General features: G+C 36.8%; 1 protein-coding gene across 2 annotated transcripts; it reads left to right on the plus strand.

Moving 5' to 3' along the window:
- Positions 1-272: 272 nt before the first annotated feature.
- Positions 273-19992, plus strand: PEX2 (peroxisomal biogenesis factor 2). 2 transcript variants are annotated; one of them, XM_065752521.1, is made up of 2 exons: positions 273-345; positions 18876-19992. In XM_065752521.1, exon 2 carries the CDS (start codon positions 18897-18899, stop codon positions 19812-19814), a length of 918 nt encoding a protein of 305 aa, XP_065608593.1. In that variant the 5' UTR covers positions 273-345; positions 18876-18896; the 3' UTR covers positions 19815-19992. The 2 variants fall into 2 exon arrangements, with proteins under 2 accessions (XP_065608593.1, XP_065608594.1); XM_065752522.1 differs by lacking the exon at positions 273-345 and adding an exon at positions 925-1051.
- Positions 19993-20242: the final 250 nt, after the last annotated feature.

The following is a 20242-nucleotide window of genomic DNA, read 5'->3' on the forward strand; positions in this document are numbered from 1 at the left end:
GGCTCGGCATAGGCAACGTCCCGCCCCCTGCCCTCTTCCATTGGCTCTTCCGCTTCACCCTTTTTCGCTTAATTTGCTCCCCCACCTGTCAGTCAATCACTTCCGCGGCGCGAACGCTGTCCTGAGAGCGATCGGAACGCGTCATCTCTGTGTCCGAAGGTACTTCCTGTGCAGCCGCTCTAGGCAGTCACCTGTGGCATCTATCGCCTGTGCCGCCGCCTCTGTGACCCTGCGGTGCGGGCTCGCGGGACTGGGTCCGGGGAGGCGGCCGAGTGGTGGCTCCGTCCGTGCGGGCCTTCGCTACGAGGCCTGAGGCAGAGCCGCGGCCCGGGCCCCGCGGCACAGGTCAGTTGCGGCGCCGAGCGAGGCGAACGGTACCGCGGCTGTGCGGGGCCTGCTGCCCGCCTGGGTCCGGCAAGGGGCTGCTCCTGTGCCGGGTAAGCTCTAGGCCGCGGGCCGGTGGGGTCAGCCCCAGGCCCTGCTTGCAAACGCTTTGCTTCTCGTAATGGCCTCTCCGGGCTTTGCGGTTCCATGAGTCCCACTGGAGTTCTTTCCCTGCTGCCTGCCTAGCTGCACAAACAGGCTGTGAGGCTTCCGGCTAGGCCGAAAGCATAAGAAAGGAGGGAGCCTTAAAACATTAGAGAGGACAGCGCCTTGAATTGTGGCAGAAATGTTTTTTGTTTTTGTCCAAATTGTTACATCGATGTCAGTTGGATTTGCAACGCGGTCATAGAAATCTTTCCTGTAAGCACAATATGGCTTAGTGCATGGATATTCTTTGCTGGGGTGCTAGTTAATCTTCCACTTTCTTTTAACCTGGTCATGTGCAGCCTGTTAGCATTCAGTTGCCAACCAATGGCTTCTCCCAAAACTAATGCAGGTTTAGTCTGAATGGCCAAGTTATTTTGGCAGGATGATTGAATTCCAGTTCATGATACATTTTCTGCTGTGAACCAGAGGACTGTGTATTTCCTTCCATCCAGATTTCTTGTCTCATGTTCTGACTGCTGGCAGGAGGAAACAGTTCATCAGAGTCAAAGGTTGAAGTATGGTCAGTAATGTTGTAAAAGCTGATTCCTGTAAAATAAAACAAATGGATAAATATTTTGGAAGTTAGTGAATTCTTGTCTAACTTTTTGGAGCCATTATTAATACGTGATTGAGCAGCAGTTCCTGATAAACTGTTATTTCTAAGACTACTACTGTTTTTATTTTATATTCAGATGTATTCCATCAGTGCTTTCTTTTACAGATATATTTTCTCTTTGTCTAGGTTTCATCATAGCAATTTTTCATCTCCTGTAGGATGTTATCATCACTAGTTTATGTAAAGAATGGATTAGGAGGAAAACAGCTGAGAAAAGTGTCATTGTTGGGATATGAATTAAAGTAGAAAGAAACTGTCAAAGGGAGTAACAGTGCACACCTCTGAATTCTCCTTTTTAAGTCTGTTGGAGGGGCATGAAGTCATCGATTTCAGTTATTTTATCTGGAGTGGAGTGGATAACTTCAAACCTGTGGGATCTATAAATGAAACCTCTAGAAGACTTTTTCCATATTTTTTTTGTAGAAGTGGAATAGACCAGTAAGGCACGTAATGTCAAGAGTGTTGGAGGGATTTGAGACACTTTAGTATTATTGAAATAGATGACTGTCATTATTAGAACATCTGTTTTGATCACTAATACTCTTATAGGAATACTTTTTGGAATTAAAAAGCCATATTATTCACATGTCCTCCTTTTGGAGAGAGTATTTCACCGCTTAGATCTGTAGTGATGCTTGTGGACAGTGCTGTACATGACATAGTATGCCACAAAAAGGCTAGTTCAGAATAATTGCCATTTCTGAAAAGAATGTAAATCCTACCAGTATCTTACTATATTATATGTTATAGTAATGCTTTGAAAAGAAAATTTTTATTGCTAAAAGGTATTAGAAGATTATCTACCTGTGCAAATCTATTGTTAAGAAAACAATATTATTTGTATATTTAATTGTGTTTTAATAGTTTGTGCATTTACACTTTAATTACACTTCAAACAGTTAAATAAGTTCTGGCCTAGAGTTTTGCTTCCACTTTAAATCCCTTTAACTTTTTCCTGCTTTGGTCCAAATTTTTATTTTTACTTGTTGAGGTTGTCTTTTCTAGAACTTAGTTGAAGAAAATTAATTACCATTAAAACTTACAACAGTGAAAGTTGTAAAGTTGGCATTACTTGGTAAACAGTTTAAAATCAGACTTCTCATTGAATGGCTAAATTTCTTGTGTTAAAGGTGTTTCAAAGCTGTGAAGTAACACTGGTGAAATGAGATATTTCTAAATGAACTCATATTCAAGTCTTTCAAATCTGTCCTTAGAAACATTTAGAATGGCACAAGCGCATAAAATACTGTCCTCTGAACTTTGTTAAGAAAAGTTCAGTCTCTCAGATAGTGGACCTTCAGATGCTATGTAAATGCTTTCACCAATTAAGAGACTTTCAGGCATTGTGAATGATATGCCCCATCTAATGTTGGGGGATTAATTAAATTAATCCAAAAAAGAAAGATTCAAATCCTTATCAATGAAGTAAAACTGATTCGATTTTCTTGTGTAAGGGGAGTGATTTATTTACAGGTAATTATGTAAAAATGCAAATAATCATTGATGGCTTTGTTGGCTAATAAACTGAAAAAATCAAATTAAATAAATTAATTTAAAAAATAAGTTAATTAATATGTGTAGAGAAATTGGTCTGATTTGGTAGATTCAGTTATTGAATGTTCGAAAAATTTTAAATGGAGCAAAATCAACTGTTCTGGTAAAATAACTTGGCTTTTAAGTATCTAACTTTCTTTTTCATTCCAAACTGAATGTCTTTTGAGCAAGGGGATTGTTGTTTGTGAAGGATTTTTTTTTTTGTTCTTGTTTGCTTGAGTGCTCTGTGCCTTTGTCTCCTTTTGGATATATATATATTTTCCTCTTGAGACTGTGGATGTCACTTCTTTTGTTATTGAAGGTAGTGACTCACTGAAAAGCTTTGACTGTGATTCAGGACATGTAGGAAGCAAATGTTCCTTTGATAGACTAAATAAAACTCAATTAAAACTTGCAAACAGTTATTGATAACACATAAAGAGTTCCTTAGATACTTTGTACAATGGAATGGGAAAGGTAATTTCTGTACTCTTGAAGGTTTTTTGACATTGTTATGAATCTGAGGACCTCCATTTATGCTTTTGACATCAAATAACTGCAGTGCAAGTCAAGAAAGACATTTGATCTTGTCTAGTGTTTTATCTCTTATAGTCTTTTACAGTGATAGTTCTGAAAACTACTGGAGATTGCAGCAACACAGAGAACAATTGGGAAGGAAAGAATTAGGCAGGTTTGACTACAGAGTATCAATATCATATGTCTGTATAGCAATCAATATTGATTATGTATATATTGTTAAATGAATGAAGATGTAGATAATTGAGGGAGAGAGAATGATGTCTGAATCCTGTATTAACATGTATCCTGTTGAAGTAATCTAACACATGGTCTTTCAGAAGTAAAATGTTTAATTACGTATGAAAAATTGGGTAAAGTGAGAATATCTTTTACTAATTCTCCTTATCATATTCAAGTCATTTTAAAGCTATGACGTTGAAAGTACTGAGAGGGAAAGGAAGGAAAGGATGAAATGAAGTCTGAAGGAAAATTAGTCAGTTAAACTATGGACAAATCATTCAGCAGAGTCAGATTGTGATGTAATAAGGTTATTACCAATGATGGGTTTTCTGTGTTGGTTATAATGGACTATATTTTTTGGCATTTTTTTTCTTTTTTAAAAGAAATCCATACCACTGCTGCATCTGCAGTTTCCATGATTATTTAGTGAGACCAGAAATCAAAAGATCTTTAAATAAATAAATCTGTCAAACATCTATAGACTCTAGGCTTAAATGCAGCTTCATTTAATTAGCTTGTAAGCATGATTTGCTTTAATATCAATAAAGAAACAGACAAACATGAATAATTTAATACTGAAAAATAACAGAAGAAAATGTTCTTCAAATACTACAAACTTGTTCTGTATTAACTCTGTAATTGATATATTCTGTTACATTATCTTTAGAATGTGATTTCTAAAACTTGACATTGAGTGATTTTTAGGGAGGCATGTTTTCTTTAGTGTACATTTCTAATAAGTTAGTTCAGTGTGTTTGTTTGTCCCAGTTGAGTTTGCATCTCTTTTCAGCTATATGCTCCTTGGTCGAAAGCAATGCAATCTTGTTCTTATTCAGTTAGTTAGTTATTCTTGTGCCTGCTTTCTCTTGAGAGCCTGGTTTAAGTAATAGAAATACAGGTTTACGTATTAGTAAGCAAGCTTACAACCCTGGACTTTGGAAGATCAAGCTTCAGACTGTTCAGGGATCTGCTTGTAAGAGTCACATGGGACAAGGCCTCTAGGAGTCTAGGACAGCTGAGTGTTGTTCATGAAGCACAGGAAAGGTCCATCCCAGTGAGTAGGATATCAGGCAAATATGCCTACAGTCCTGAACGCATGAACAAAGAACTGGCAAAACACCAACAAAAAAGATATGGCAATATAGAGACAGAAGAAGCAGGGACAGGAGAAATATAGAGGCACTGTCTGAGCTTGTAGGGGTGCCGTTTGTAAATTCAAAGCCTGCCTGGGGTTGAATTTGGTAAGGGAAGCTGAAAGTCACAGGCTCTATATCAGTGGCAAAAAAAGAACAGGAAAATTGTGAGGCTGCTGAATGAGGTAGAAACTGTGGTGACATATAACATGGAAAAGGTTAGGCACAGTTTGTGCCCTTGACAGAAGAGAGAATATCAAGTCAGAGAACACTTGAACAAACTGTATGTGCTGAAGTCTGCAGGCCCTTGTGAGAGATACCCCTGAGTGCTGAGAGACTTGTCTGATGTCACTGTGAGGCTACTCCCAAATATCTGAAAGATCATGGTGTCTGAGAAGTGCCTCAGGAGAGGAAGAAGGCTGGTGTCACACCTGTTTTCAAGAAGGACCCAAGTAGCTGCAGGCTGACCAGCCTCACCTTGATCCCTTGATGGTGATAGAGCATAAATCCTGGAAACCATTTTCAGGCATGTAAAGGTCAAGAAGCTGATCAGGACTAGTCAGCATAGATTCACTAAGGGGAGCAAAGGCAAGCATGACAAACCCAATAACCTGTTACAGTCTACCTAGACTTCAGTAAGATTTCTGATACTGTCTCCCATAATGCCATCACATCTATATGTGGGCAGGTTGAGCAGATGAGGGTGGATTGAAAACTGGCTGAACAGCCAGGCTGAGAGAATGATTGAGCAGCAGTGCAAAGGCTAGTAAGCAGTCAGTAGGTAACTAGGAATGTACCCTATAGTTAGTACTGTGTCTTGTCCTGTTTAACATTTTCATTAACAATCTAGATGATTAGGCAGTGGACCTTCTGTAATTTTGCAGATGACATCAAACAAGGAGATACTGTGGCTGTACCAGAGGGCTGAGCTTCCATTCAGTGACCTTGACAGGCTAGAGAAGTTACCTGGAAGGAACCTCATCAGTTCAACAGAGTGCAGTCCTGATTTTTGGGAGGAGATAATCATTCAAGCTCAAGATTAGGCTCAACCTTCTGGAAAGCAGCTTTGCAGAAAATGACCTGGAGGTTGTGTTAAACACAAGCCAACAGTAAGGACGTGCCATAAATGTATCCTGAAGATATCCTAGGTTCACTTACGAGGAGTGTTAGCAGACTGAGGGAGGTAGTCAAGGTTGAGTTGTCTTTTCATTCTCTTCAACACTGGTAAGGCCAGACCTAGAGCATACTGCCTTTTCTTCTTGGCTTCCCAGTAGTAGAAAAATGAGGAGCTCCTGGTGAGGGGCTACAAATGCAATTAAGGGACTGGATCATTTTGTGTATGAGGAAAGGTTAAGAGCTAGGACTTGTAAACCCAGACAGGAAAGGGTTTAGGATGAAACTCATGGCATATACATATGGCATATGTATAGCTGCAATGCAGATGCAAAGAGAACAGAGCTAGGCTCTATTCAGTGGTGCCTGTGGACAAGACAAGAGGCAGTGGGCACAAACTACAGCATGGAAGTTTCCCCCTGAACTAACTTGATGGAGACACTGTAGACACCGGAGCGCTGGAGCACATTGCCAGGAGTTGCTGTGGAGTTGTTTTCTTTGGAGATATTCAAAAGCTGGATGAAAAAAGTCCTGGGCATCCTGCTCTAGATGACATTGGACATAATAACTTTAAAAAGGGATTAGTATTTTTATTTTTCTTTCCCCTATTATCACATGTATTTTCTAATTAAAAAAAAAAGAATATATATTTTTTTGTTACTTCAGAATGACAGAAAAAAACCCTCCTTTCATGCAAGCCTTGAAAGAGGCATGTTTTTCCTTAGATCACTCAAGACCATCCTGTAGGTACTGTAAAGTGTACGTTATTCCTACACATTATATACTTAGTTCTGTACAAATACACTTTAATATGTGTAGCATAAGGTCTTAAGAAACAAAAAACGAAAAAGATATTTTTGCACTTAAATGTAATTACAAAATTACATTTATAAATATCTAAGGTGCAGGAGGCAAAGGGATGAGGCCAGACACTTCCCAGCGGTGTATGGTGATAGGATGAGGGTAAATGGCCACAAACTGATGCGTAGGAAGTTCTGCACAAATGTGCATGGGAACTTCTTCCCAGTGCAGTGACGGAGCAGTGGCACAGCTGCACAGAGAGGTGGTGGAGTCTCCTTCTCTGGAGACGTTCCAGACCCGCCTGGATGCCTACCTGTACAACCTGGGCTAGGGAGCTGCTGTGGCAGGGAGTTGGACTCCGTGATCTCTAAAGGTCCCTTCTGACCCCTACAGTTCTTTGATAATTGGCTGATGTTCAATTGGCCAGTTAAAGTCAGTATTTCTCTAGAAAATTTTAAGATATATTTCCTCCTAACAGTGATTGGTTCCTAAATGTGAACTTTTCCAGGCACAGGATCTGAGTTTGCAAGTTTTTTAGGACATATCAGGAATGGCTTTAAAATTTCAGTGGCTTCACATCCGTTGTGTTTGTATCACAATCTGCCTGGAAAAAAACCCTTCTAAAAATGTTCTGTCTGCTACTGCTATCTACACAGTCTCAAAATCTGCTAATATTGGCTGTGGAATTGGGAAAGAAATAATCCAAGTTCAAGTTCTAAGAAAGCTTGAAAAAGACATTCAAAAATAATATTACTTAAAACCAACGTTATAAATTGTATTAGCAGTGGAGTAGACAGGAGATACCGCATTAGAGGACTGGCATAGAGGAAAGAGACTTTTCCTGGAAAGGAAATTAACAGACAGCCGTGACTCTGTGGATCATTACTAAGTCATGAGTGGGAATTCATGCCGGAATTGCAGAAAGACTGCAGAAGATGTCAGAGGTGATTGCGTAGTAAGAAAGTTGCTATCCTTCCAAACTCATAATACCTATATGCAGTCCTAGTGGATTCTAAAATGCTAGTGAAGTTACAGTGTTGAAGAGTGTGTGGTGGAAGCATATCAGTCTTCCCATGTGTGCTTAAAGTTACTGTAATTACCAGGTAATAAAACTGTCAAGATTTGGGGACAGTGAACACATCTAATTTTCCCAGTAACTCTGTTAGTCACTGTGTATGCCAAACATTTCAAACTGCAGTCATATCAAAGAGGTAAGAGTTGGGGGGAATTGTAAAGTGTTCCTTATGTAGAGGAGCCCCACACCTGTGAGGCTGCATGAGTACAACAGCTGGCTTGTATAAGTAATTCTTCTAATTTAATTTAAGACAGAAAAAGAGTTAATTATTCTGATTTATGGCATTTTGATGTTATCTTTGCAGCTTTGGCACATCTGTTTTGAAGACTAAAAGAGCATTTCTGTTAGTCATGTAATTTCCTTTTTTTATCCTACAGTGGACTAGTAGCAGATGTGATACGATGCTGAGATTCAGAGGCAGCCAGTCTCGTGGTTACCTGTTTATTTCCTGACCCTCAGACTCTTCTTACTGATACCGAACAAGTCTCACTGGATGCTGTGCTCAGCTGTTTGTGTACCAAATGTAGAGAAAAACAAATTGAAGCAGGTTTGTTTTGTTCCTTGAACGTACTGGAACAATTCATCCTGTTCTTGTTCAGAGTGTTGGTGCTGGTCTGTAAGAGAAGATGGTAATATCCAGTTGAATTAAGATGGGATGGAGTCACTAACTGTCAGAAATTGCATCATTATATTTTTATGTACAACTAGAGTTTAAGAAGATGATACACAAATATCAAATAAAATCCTGTTCTTTATATTTCTTAATAGTTCTTGATTATAGCTAGATCCAATTGTTCGTGTTGTGCTACATAAGACCAGAACTTAAAACTGACAATGAACAGACTTACCTATCAATTAATGAAGGACCAAGGCTTTAACATAGTGTAAATATGTTATGGTTTAGTTTTGTATGCAGAACTCATTTTAGTACAGATGTGGACAAAGATTAATTATGAGGTAACCATGCAATACTGATTTTGCCATCTCATCTAGTATGTATTTCCAATAAAAGGTTAAAAGATGTTTCTGCCGTGCAGTATGTGGATCAGCATTGTTACACTTTTCTACCACTAAATATTCGTAACTGTGCAGTTGGTCTGCATATGTACATAAAAAGAATGAAAAATGAAACAAAATCTAAGCAGTGGCTGTGTATGCAAACAGTGAGGCTAAGGTATGTTTCATGCAAAATTTCAGTTGTCTGCATTAAATTCTGAGTATGTGGAACAGGAATTGCTTCTGAATCCCTTCTGTATATCTTGTCAGTCTTCTTCCTGGTTCTTCTTCATAACTGTTTGGTGATCCATCCATCCCGATCTTAGAGGTAGAAGTGGAACAGAAACACAGCAGATCTGTGAAATGGGAATTCAAGCTAGATAAGCATTGTTTTTTTTAATAGTATCAAATGGAAGAAAGGCAAGGAGGCTGTAGAAAAGATGCTTAAAATTGACATTGGCTCTGTGCACAATAAATAAGACTATGTGAGATCCAGAGCCTTCACAACAGTGAGAAACAGATATTATATAATTCAGTATTCATAAGGTCTACTTTTTAGTAAAGTATCAGTACCAGCACATGAGGAGTTATGGCCATAATTGTCCACAGTGTACTAACAACCATTTGTCCATTTCTCTGAAGCATTCTGTAAAGGAGCTGCATATGATTTGTTCTACCTCTATAACACAAAGTACAGCCCTTTTCACTTTTACACATGCAGTCCATCAGAGACTTTCATTTATCTGTCCTTATAACAGAATCTGGTATCTTCATCTTAAACCAAATCTCTTGAAACACAGGGATCTTCCTGTCACCTGCTGATGTGATCCTCAATGGCAGAGAATTACTTTTCTAGCACAAGGGATCCCTTGCAGTAATAATTTTTTATACTGGTTTAGTTAGAGGTGTTGCTCTTTCATTGCGGGGGGCTGTTCCTTTATAGTTATCCATCATAGCCGCAGCTCTGTCAAATGCTCCAACTGAACCTTCCATGATTTTATCAACAGAAAATACAAGGTATGTCTCCAGACAATTCTTGTTACCTGCTGCTGTTTTCAAAGAAGGAGCCTCAGTATTGCAGAATAGTTGTGTTTTGGCTCTCCCATCTTCCTGCTCAAGGTTTTGGGGTTTTTCTGAAGCTTTTATTGTCACACAACTTATTGTGTCAAGCTTTTGAGGGTTTTTTTTAATCATCAAATTAATTGAAAGCGACAGCAGCTAGCTTTAATTTAGTATAACAGGGAATGAGAATTTACACATGAAACTGTTTCATCCATGTAGAGTTTGAGTTTGCAGCTTGACATACTAATGAAAAGGATTACAAAGAAGAGGAAATAAAACAGAGGTAGAAGAGGAAATGGAATATGAGGTAAAGAATAGGAACAAAGTATATGACTCGTATATGACATGCTTCTCTTCTTATTTATTCTATTAAATTAAAAATAGGGCCATATCCTAAAAGTTGACAGGTTGATATCTGTGCTCATTATGTTGTAGGAAATGCAAATGTACTGTGAAATTTTATTCCCTTAAATATAGCATCACAGACTTTACAAGGTAATAGCTCAAATATTAGTTGTGTAGTAATTAGAAACTCTGATTTTAGTTTGATTTAGTTCTTTGCATTTAGGGTATTTTAAGAATGTCTGACAGATAAAAGATTTTTCTGATGTCATTGGGAACTCTTAGCATTCTACGTAACTTTAACGCTGGCCAGTATATTCTCAGTTCCTAGCATTCATTGAGAGAATGTGTTGCACTGATACAAGATTTTCTGTTTCCATCAAATACTGACAGAAATGACTGATTTACAGCTTGCAGAAGTGCAGCGCTTTCCTATTGCTCTTCATTAGTGTCGTGTCAATTGTACCTCTTATGAGCTGGTTTTGATTTTGTAACTTGAAGCCCTAATATTTTGGCTCTGTCAGACTGTTTATGGAAAGATAAGTCAATGAGCTATCGTTACGTTTTCTTGCTGTTGGTAGGCATTCATCAGTTGCCAATCTCTTATATTCAATTTTATGAAATCTGAATTTACTGAGATAAAGTTGGAAAGGCAACCTATGATTTGAGTGTGCTTTTGTCTTGTGTTTGGTCTTCTGACCTTAACTGTTAATGTTGTGGTTTAATGCTGGTAGGGGCAGCTAAGCAGCGTATGTTCTCATCACCTTTCCTCATCTGAGTAGGATGAAAACTTAAATGCTTGAGACAAAAGTAGTTTCATACATATGTTACTTTCTAAAAGATCACACACATGGAATGGAAAGGGCAAAAATTGTTCTTGACTTCCCATCAGCAAGTGAAGTTCAGTCATTTTCTGGGGAGCAGGGCCTCACTGTTTGTAGCAGTTGCTTCAGACGACAAACGCCTTTGTAATGAATGTCTCCCTTTCCCTTCTCTGTGGCTTCCCTGCCCCCCCACCTTTACATCTGCGTGTGATGTCAGTACAGTATTGGGAAATCATTTTGGTCAGTCTAGTCTGGCTGCATCCCCTCCCTGCCTCTTGCCCACCCCCAATCTACTGACCTTTGTGGGATCTTGGAGAGAGCCTCAGTGCTGAGCCAGTGCTGCTCAACAGCAGCCAAAGCATTGGTGCAGTCTCAACATTTTAGCTCCTAGTGCAGAGCACAGCAATGTATAAGCTGCTCTGTGGAAAGTGAACTCCATCCCAGCTGGACCCAGTACAGTAGCATTCTGGGATTTGTTACTAGTTGCTTCCTCAAACTCCATAGTTAAAAAAAAAATAAAAATCTTTTCTATGAGATTCATTCAGTGTTTACTTCTAAAAGTAGTTCTCTTTCTCAAGAATATTAGAAATAAATTACGTCTTGTGTGATTGTAGTGTATAGTTGAATTTTCAATTAGTGTTAGTAGTTATTTCAAATAATCAGTTTGTTCTTCACAAAATGATAGCTATTTAGCTGAAGTACATAGAAATCCAAGCAGTAATGCAAAATCAATCTTTCGTAAGGTTATTTGAAGCACTGATATGGTTATAAGTTAATTTTACAGTGATTAAGAAACAGCACAGTTGGGAATCTTCATTAGACTGTTCTGAGGATACCTTTCTCTACATTTGAAGAGAAAGACATGAGAATTAGTGATAAAACATGAGATTTTGAGCAACTGAGGTCTAGGTTTTGTGTTATGAGAGCTGATGTTAAGGAAGGTTTTGTAAATAGTTTGATTGCTCATCTTAAATCTAAAGTTTATTGATTTCAGACTGACATCTAAACCACCCTCTGCTATTGACACAATGTAAGAGACCTTCCATTTGTCTCTTAGAATTAAAAAAAAAGTTTCAGAAAAAATGAAGGAATCAGTAAGTGAGCATCTATTTTAGGTTCAGCTCTGACTTAAAAGGGAAGAATTATTTGCAAATGGAAAAGTAGAAGGGGATTTTCTTCAGAAGTGACTATAAAATGTTAGATTCACTGTGAGAAACTTAGGGGAAAAATGTTTCTGCAATTGCAGAGCTCTTTGTGGCAGAGTCTTCAGACTTCGGAATAACGCTGTCAAGGCTAAAAAATCTGTTCTACTGCATGTCCCGTCCTTTTTTTAATGTTGAGATAGTATTTTAGTTTATAAACCAACATAAATGTTAATGAGATGTTACATAATAGAAATTTTTCAGTGGCATGGAAATCCAAGATTTGTGTGAGCAAAAAGAATGCTACAGGAGAGAAATTGTAAAACAACTGATATGGTTTGACATGACCTATTAATGAGGAATTTCAATCTTCATCTCTTAGAAAGCGTGACTAACTTAGTAAGGGAAAAACTTTTAGGTACAATACTGCTTGCTTTTGATAAATTTCCTCACATAAGTAAACTGAGGAAGCATCAGGTGATATTATCAGTGTCAAGTTGGAAAATTACCTTTACGTGGTAATTATCTATCCTGTCAAGGTGAAAAGGTTAGTGAGATGGATGGTTGAAGAGAACACATCATTACAAAAGTTACCTATGTTACTAAGTTGAAGAGGGATTGGAAGTTTTTCATTTTGTTAGTTTTTTTTTTTCTTTGCAGGTAAGGCCTATATCCAAAATGCTCTTGGTGAATTAGAGAGAATCTCTGAAATCAATGAGATGAAATGCAGTGCAGGCAAGTTTGAAGATAAAAAGGAAAAACTTGGATATATGAATATAAATCAGGAAGTAATTGCTCAGTAAAATGACAGAAAAGGATCTGAAGATACTGTAGACCTCAGTTTACGTATGAACTAAACTGCTGGGAGAAAATAAAAGTTGTTCTGGAGGATAATACCAGACATGTTGTAGGAAATATAATATTGTTTAGTTTGGCAAGTCTGCTACATATAGTTGGCCCTCTTACCACCTTCCTCTTGAGAAAATACAAGGGAAACTGGAAATTGTTCTCCATTGTTGTTACACTTTTCTTCCGTGAAATAAAAACTGGCTTGAGAAAGAAAAAAATACCACCCTAATAATGGTAATATAACGAGCAGAAATTCTGGATTGTGCTTTCTCTGTAGTTAAACATCTGTCTAGGTATTCTGGAGTCTGCATCCATACTGAGTTGGAATTAGGCAGTCCTTTCAGATCATGTCCATCTCTCCGTGAGTACAGTGATCAGACATCATGCTTTGGCTGGACAGAATGAGTTTATGATTTAATTATTTTACATAATCTCTTGAGGTGATTGGGGTGCTATTTCTTTCATGCTAAATGCTATTTTAATTTAGAGCAGAAAGGAACAAAGTTGAATTTTGACTTAATAAAATGTTTTTATTTGGCTTTCATAATCATACTTTAAAAATAAAAATATTTTGACACCTATGCATATAATGTGTCTGTCTTTTAATGTTTATGCTAGAAAAATGGGGAATGAGATTGCACTAGCATTGAGACAGTAGGTACCCTTTGATTACTCATCCATAGTGGAATAGCCCTGTGGGGAAAAAAAATGGCACTCTAGGGGTTGTTTGGACTTGTATGTTTCTGCAGGCAAAGTTTACAGTCCTGTAAATTTAAATGTAGAATTTTTGTAGGCATAATACATTGACAAATGTGCCTGCTGGTAATATGTCTCATACTGATAGTCCCAGAACAAGTCAATAATAATGCTTATATTGATAGCAGCAGTGCAGGAGATGTTACTTGGTGTTATAGCTAAAATCCATGTTATCTCTTTAATCATAATTACATTAGTATCGGCAGACTGTTGACAATACTCACATTACTATTGATAGCTTTCTGTCAATAACATGTTACCAAATAAAATATATTCATTCGTAATTTGTACAATGCTCGATAACAGCACTAACATATACCAGGAAAAATTCCTATTTCCTTGGTGATGTACAATTTTTTACAGTTGTACATTGTGTTGTGCTGTACAGGTAGGATTGTTGACAGACAAAACATAGGTTATTTAAGAAAGAAAAGTGCACTTTATTTTTTTAAGAGGAGTCAGTGGGAGGTTTCTATCTAGTTATTTCTTTTATATATTTTATATATTTAGTTGTTTCTATCTAGTTATTAAATCTACATTTCTGAATCTTTAAATTTTAAATAATTCAAAAATAGAATACATAAAAGAGTAAAAACAGTAAATGCTGACAAACAAGATTTCAAAGAAGGAAAAATAACATCCCTTTGAAGATCTGTTAAGCTCAGCACAATATGGAGTTTAAAACTAATATTAAAAAGTATAAGTGAAATGTACTGATTCTTAGACTGTGTTTATGATACATTGTTTTGAGAGAGGACAGATTTCTCATTTATTCATGTGGACCGGAATTTGTGAAATCAATACAAAATGAAAAATCTAACGGAATTTTGAGAGGATTTCATTTAGAGGAAATGAAACATTTTTTACTTATCTTACAGTTATTATCACTGAAGAAATGGCCATCGTAAATATGGAGTAGAATGAGAATTCCCTAGAAAATAGGTAAAAAGACAGAATTCATGCCTCTTTTATGAAATGAATAGTTTCAGGGCTTTTGAAAATATTTTTCACAGGAGAATGTGCATTTCAGATTTTCATTTTAAATGTTTGTGTTCAGGAAATGAAATAGGTAACGTGTCTCAGGTGGAAAATCTTTGCTATATGTGCAGTAAAATCTTAAAACAATACTTAAGCAAGTGTATCATCTACAGCACAGTACTTCAGCATGTATGTAACAGTAAGTATGCTAAAATGGGTTTACATGTCAAAGCTGTATGGATATAATGTTTAAGCAGCTCAGGGTTTTGTAAACAGTCATGATCTATGGTAAGCTTTTGGTATGGTTAGCAGCAATCTGAAAGACTGGGAATTACGTCCAGTTTTATTGCCTAAATTGAGAATTTGTGCCTATCTGTTGATAAAAAAAATTTCCATACATAGTAATATAAACATAACTTAAAGGATTTTAAAGGAATGTGTGTGTGTATATATATACTTATATACTTATATGTATATATAAATTTTCTGTTTTGAGTTTCCTTACTTCTTCATGGTTTGCATAAAAGTGACTTTGTAATTGAATAAAAATGCTAGTTGGCAATTCGGGAACATTAAATGTAACACAAATCATATATATGCTGTTGATCCTAATCTAAGAAAAGGAGACTTGTTGATTTGGGGAAAAATTTGAAGGCTGACAAACAGTAGTTGGATGACTGTTTCAAAAGAGGCTTCAATTTTCTGTAAACAAAATCTAATTCCACTGTAACAGTTAGGCTGTTAAGGTCAGGGACATTAATATGTATGTTGCTCTGAAACTAATGCCTCCTGTTTGTTTCCTTGGAAACTACAGCAGACACAGTGAGCGCAATAACACTGTGATCGAGCACATTCTCAGCTACGGAACCGTATCTTTCAATAATTGTCACCACCATTGCTGTACATTTTCACCGCTGGTGAACAAGAGCCTGTGTGCAGCACTCAGAGATGTCTGTACCAGTGGAGGTTGACCCACTGTCATCGCTGTTGAAGTGCACCACCTGCCAGCACAGGGTGCTCATACACACATACATGTGTATTACACGTGACATGTGCTTGTGCCATTTGGCAAGTAAAATGTAATGATTATGGATAGTGATATTTTAAACTATCTATGCCTGCTTAAATAAATGGGCTTGTGTTATTTTGTGAAGTTATTAAATAAGTTAACATTTGTAGTGTAGAAGAAACTAGATGATCTCTGGAGGTCCCTTCCAACCTCTACAATTCTGTGATTATGTGAATACACATACTGACAAACTTTAATTTTCAGTATCTATAAGAGCTCACAAAAAGTGTAAAATAATTTGTGATGTTTTTAATTAATTTTGTGATATATATTTGATTAGTATTTCACAAAAGCAAGATCAAATATTCTACAAGTTTAATGTTTTTGTTGCTCTCCTGTTTTAATTAAAAAAAAAAGTTTTGTTACTTATATACATTAACTATATTTTATATGTGGTCCAAGGCAATTCCTCTTCACTAAGTACAGAGTCCAGGCAAGCCAAAAGGTTGGGCACCTATGCTCTAGGCAAACTAGAGTGCTTAACTTCTCTCATGAAGGCAATTTTTTCCTTATGTCTGGTAGGAATTTTTGATATTGCAACACATGACCAATTGCCTCTTTTTCTTTCATTGTGCATCTCACAGAAAGGTGTGACTTAATCTTCTCTGTAGCCTTTAGATAGTGGAAGATAACAATTAAATTGCTTTTTTAGCTACCTTATCTTCAAGTTAAACAATCTGAGTTCTTTCAGGCTCTCCTCATATATCATGTATTGGGGCTCCCCATTGGTATTAGTGTCTGGACTCTTCAATTTGTTGACATTTCTCTTTTTCTGATAACAGAAAAGAGTTGTTGCCAGTGAAAGCCAGCAGTGCCAAGCAGAGGGGGTTAAGTATATCCTTCAGTCTGTCTGCAGTCCACTAGGCATTACTATAGTGAGGGTGCGCTGATGATTGTTTTCAGTTTGTCCCATACCAGGATTTCCAAGTCCTTTTTTTTCCAAAGCAGCCATCCCTTCGATCTGTCTCTAGGCTACAGCCATACATATGTTTCCCTGTGTATTTTGTGATCTGTTGTGCTCCTATGTGTTTGACATGTTTTCCTTGAACTTCAGTAGGTACACCTATTAAGCCATATTGCACTTACTGAATTTCTTTGAATTATCTAGCCACACTAATGGAAAAAAACTCTGCACAGTTAGCCTACTTATCTTATTTATAATTAATCTACAAAAGAAGTATCTCATAGCACTTGGAATAGTGGAAGACATCTGGAATAAATGATTGAGGTGATAGCAAATAGTTTTAGTGTATAATCTGTCAGCATTGAAGTTGTTTGATGAGAATGCTATTTTGAATCCATGCAAGGTTTTGAAGGGGGTTTATATGTATTAGAAATTGTGTAGAATGCAAATGAGAGAATAACTCAAATGGGTGGACGAGAATGAAATTAGTAGGTGGGACTGAGGTGTTAGAAGAAATGAAGAAGGTGTGAGATTTTAGGGACTGCAAATAAAAAGCATGAGACTGAAGGGCAGGTGGTTCTAGAGCAGATGGTCAGAGACTAGGATTCCTAAAATGGTAATGAGGTAAGAAATAGAGGTCAGTAGGGTCTATAGTCACTGAGACTGGACTCACTGAAGAGTTATGGCAAGGTGCAATAGGGACTGTATTGTTCCTGTGACCACAAAGTGAAGGAGGTAAGTTATTGCAGTGAGACTCGATTGCACTTTCCAAGCAAACATCCCGTGGATCAGTGCTTATTACAGAAAAGACCAGTGTGTGACACAGGCTTGGTATACCTTTATATACAAGCTCTTCAAGGAGATTGATGGCCCAGAGTGGGTGGTCTTATGCTAACTTCAGCTAATGAGGATGGAAGGGTTTAAAGAAATCAGGTGGGACTATCCCATGCTCCACCCAAGTATCCAGTCATATTTAATTGGAAACCACCATTGTACTGCACACATTAAGAAAAAAAATTGTATTTCCAAGAGCTTTGCACAAATTTTTCCTTAAGAACGTTACCAATTGTAGATCATATTCTGTATGCGTAGAAAAAAATAATGCAAGAAGTGTTTTTACCTTTGGGGATTTTAAAACCTTTGGTGCACCGTTTCAGGATGAGGTTATTGCTTTGCGGGACTTTTTTATATGCTTAGTATGATAAGCACCCATTCACATATAGGGTCCAATACAACATCATTTATTCAAATTATTTTTGTGTTATAGCTGGTTTTCCTCTTATAAATAGAAATTGAAGCATGTTCTTCTGTACTTTATTCAGAATATTGTTGCCTATCTGTTATACAGAGAATCCCCTTTAGAAGCTGAAATACATTGCATGCTACCTGAAATATACCTCTTCTCCTAAATCCCTGTTTTATGCAGGCAAAAGAAAAAATAAAAAAATAAGTTTGCAGTTTTGCATTATGAAGTTGTTAACTATATTTTAGTCTTGCAATTTACTGTATTTATATTCTCAGTCAGAAAATTCCAAGCATGATGACATTTAAACCAAACAATTTTTTAAAAACTTTTTATTTTGCTCTGTAATGCTTGAATAATATGAGGATACATTTGTTGAAGTTGTTAGTATACATGAATCATCTTGGAATTTATTATCCAGCCATTAGGACAATCCTGCACCTATCAAAGACTCAAAAAATGCATGCTACCTTCTATGATATGTTCTGTGATAATTTGTGGTTGAATACTGGATATTTCTTTAATTTCATAGAATGAACAAAATACCTTTATTTAGCAAATTTTATCATTCCTGTATTGATTTCTATCCCTATTTTTTGTACCTAGTCTGTACATTTTTTAATATTTCTAAGATTTTACTTTCAGCTGCAACTACTGAAGTATTAGTGGACCAATATTTTCTAACTCTGTTGTCTACGTAGATTTTATTCTGAATGCAAATCTTCCCTGTTTATCCATTAAATATCTTACAGTTTTACATTTTTTCTGCTTTAAGGTCCAGTTGAGTATTACGATTATGCACAGAAGTTTTTTATTTTTTTATTTATTTAATTTATACTATGAAATGTTAAATTTGTGATGTTCTGTGAATATCCGAAAGAGGTTACATGGCTCTCTATAACTGAATAAAAATGTTATTATCAGTGAGAAATAGTCTCAATATAACTTATTTTGAGAGGCAGTTGTGCGCTATTTGTATAAACCTTGCTGAAAGGACTCAGTAGTTCCTGATAATATATTAATAACTGAGGAGGCATTTTTATTATTTCATGTTTACTCATGATTTTTTACAACTTTGATAACATCTATAATAAGAACTAAAATAGGAAATACTCTGTTATACTAAAGTCTATTTGTGTTTATTTCTAGAAAGTACTGTTTTGAGAAGAAATGGCATCCAGCATTGGAAATGAAAATAGTGTGAATCCTGTGCTCAGAATAAGTCAACTTGATGCTCTTGAACTAAACAAAGCCCTGGAACAACTAGTGTGGTCCCAGTTTACCAGCTGTTTTCATGGATTTAAACCAGGGGTGCTGGCTCATATTGAACCAGAAGTTAAAGCATTTCTGTGGCTTTTACTGTGGAGATTCACCGTCTATTCTAAGAATGCAACTGTGGGACAGGCTATTCTGAATATTCAGTACAAAAATAACTTATCTCAGACAGAAAAATACCAACCTCTGAGCAAACACCAGAAGTTATGGTATCTTATTTTCACTGTTGGTGGAAGATGGTTAGAGGAAAGATGTTACGATTTATTTAGCAATCGTCAACTGCAATCTTTCTGCAAAATCAAGCATTATATTAACTTTGGAGCTGGACTTGTTAAGCTTTGTGGACTTGTAAATTTTCTGATTTTTCTTCAGAAAGGAACATTTGCAACACTTACTGAACGCATTCTAGGAATTAGATCAGTTTTTTGCAAGCCACAAAGTGTTCGCCAGGTAGGATTTGAATACATGAACAGGGAGCTGCTGTGGCATGGTTTTGCTGAATTTCTGATCTACTTGCTACCACTTATTAATGTACAGAAACTGAAACTGAAACTTTGTTCTTGGTGTTTGCCTATTGCCAATCTTTCTAATAATGAAAAAACATTAGCAACTCATTGCAAGGCGTGTTCGCTGTGTGGGGATTGGCCTACCATGCCACATACCATAGGCTGTTCACATGTTTTTTGTTATTATTGTATTAAAAGTAACTATTTATTTGATATGTATTTTACCTGTCCTAAGTGTGGCTCAGAGGTACACAGTCTTCAGCCACTGAAATATAAAGTTGAAATGACAGAATTACATGTCTATTAAGGAGGTTGTTCTGTTCTTGGATTGTACATGACATATACCAGGGATGAATGTAAAAAAAAAATCAGAAATTACTGTAAACTGCTTGATAGACGGATTTGGAAATTCTTTATTTTCTGGTGTTATTTTTTTACTGAGTAGCAATGTCAACTTGCATCTCTGAAGAAAGGAAAAGAGTTCACTGGTTGCTCTACTCTCTCAGACTATATGATCCCAGTTTGGCACCCCCATGTTGTCAGTAGTCTTCTTAAATCCATGGTCTGGCAATCTACCACTTCCTAAGTTCATGTTGTGTTCTTCTCTCAAGGGTAGATGAGAAGATACTCAATCCACTTTGTGGATTTTCTCAAGTTGTAAAACATTCTGCTTTTGCCAATGTGGCTGTATTGATTTTGTGCAGAAGTCATCCTAGTCACACCTAAAGAATAGTT

This window comes from Cyrtonyx montezumae, unplaced genomic scaffold (genome assembly GCF_038088225.1).
Source record: "Cyrtonyx montezumae isolate F1298 unplaced genomic scaffold, pur_monq_1.0 scaffold_8, whole genome shotgun sequence".
Taxonomy (NCBI): Eukaryota; Metazoa; Chordata; class Aves; order Galliformes; family Odontophoridae; genus Cyrtonyx; species Cyrtonyx montezumae.

Excerpts from the sequence above, each read along its gene's own strand:
- PEX2 (XM_065752521.1), top strand. The coding sequence starts at position 18,897 with ATGGCATCCAGCATTGGAAATGAAAATAGTGTGAATCCTGTGCTCAGA.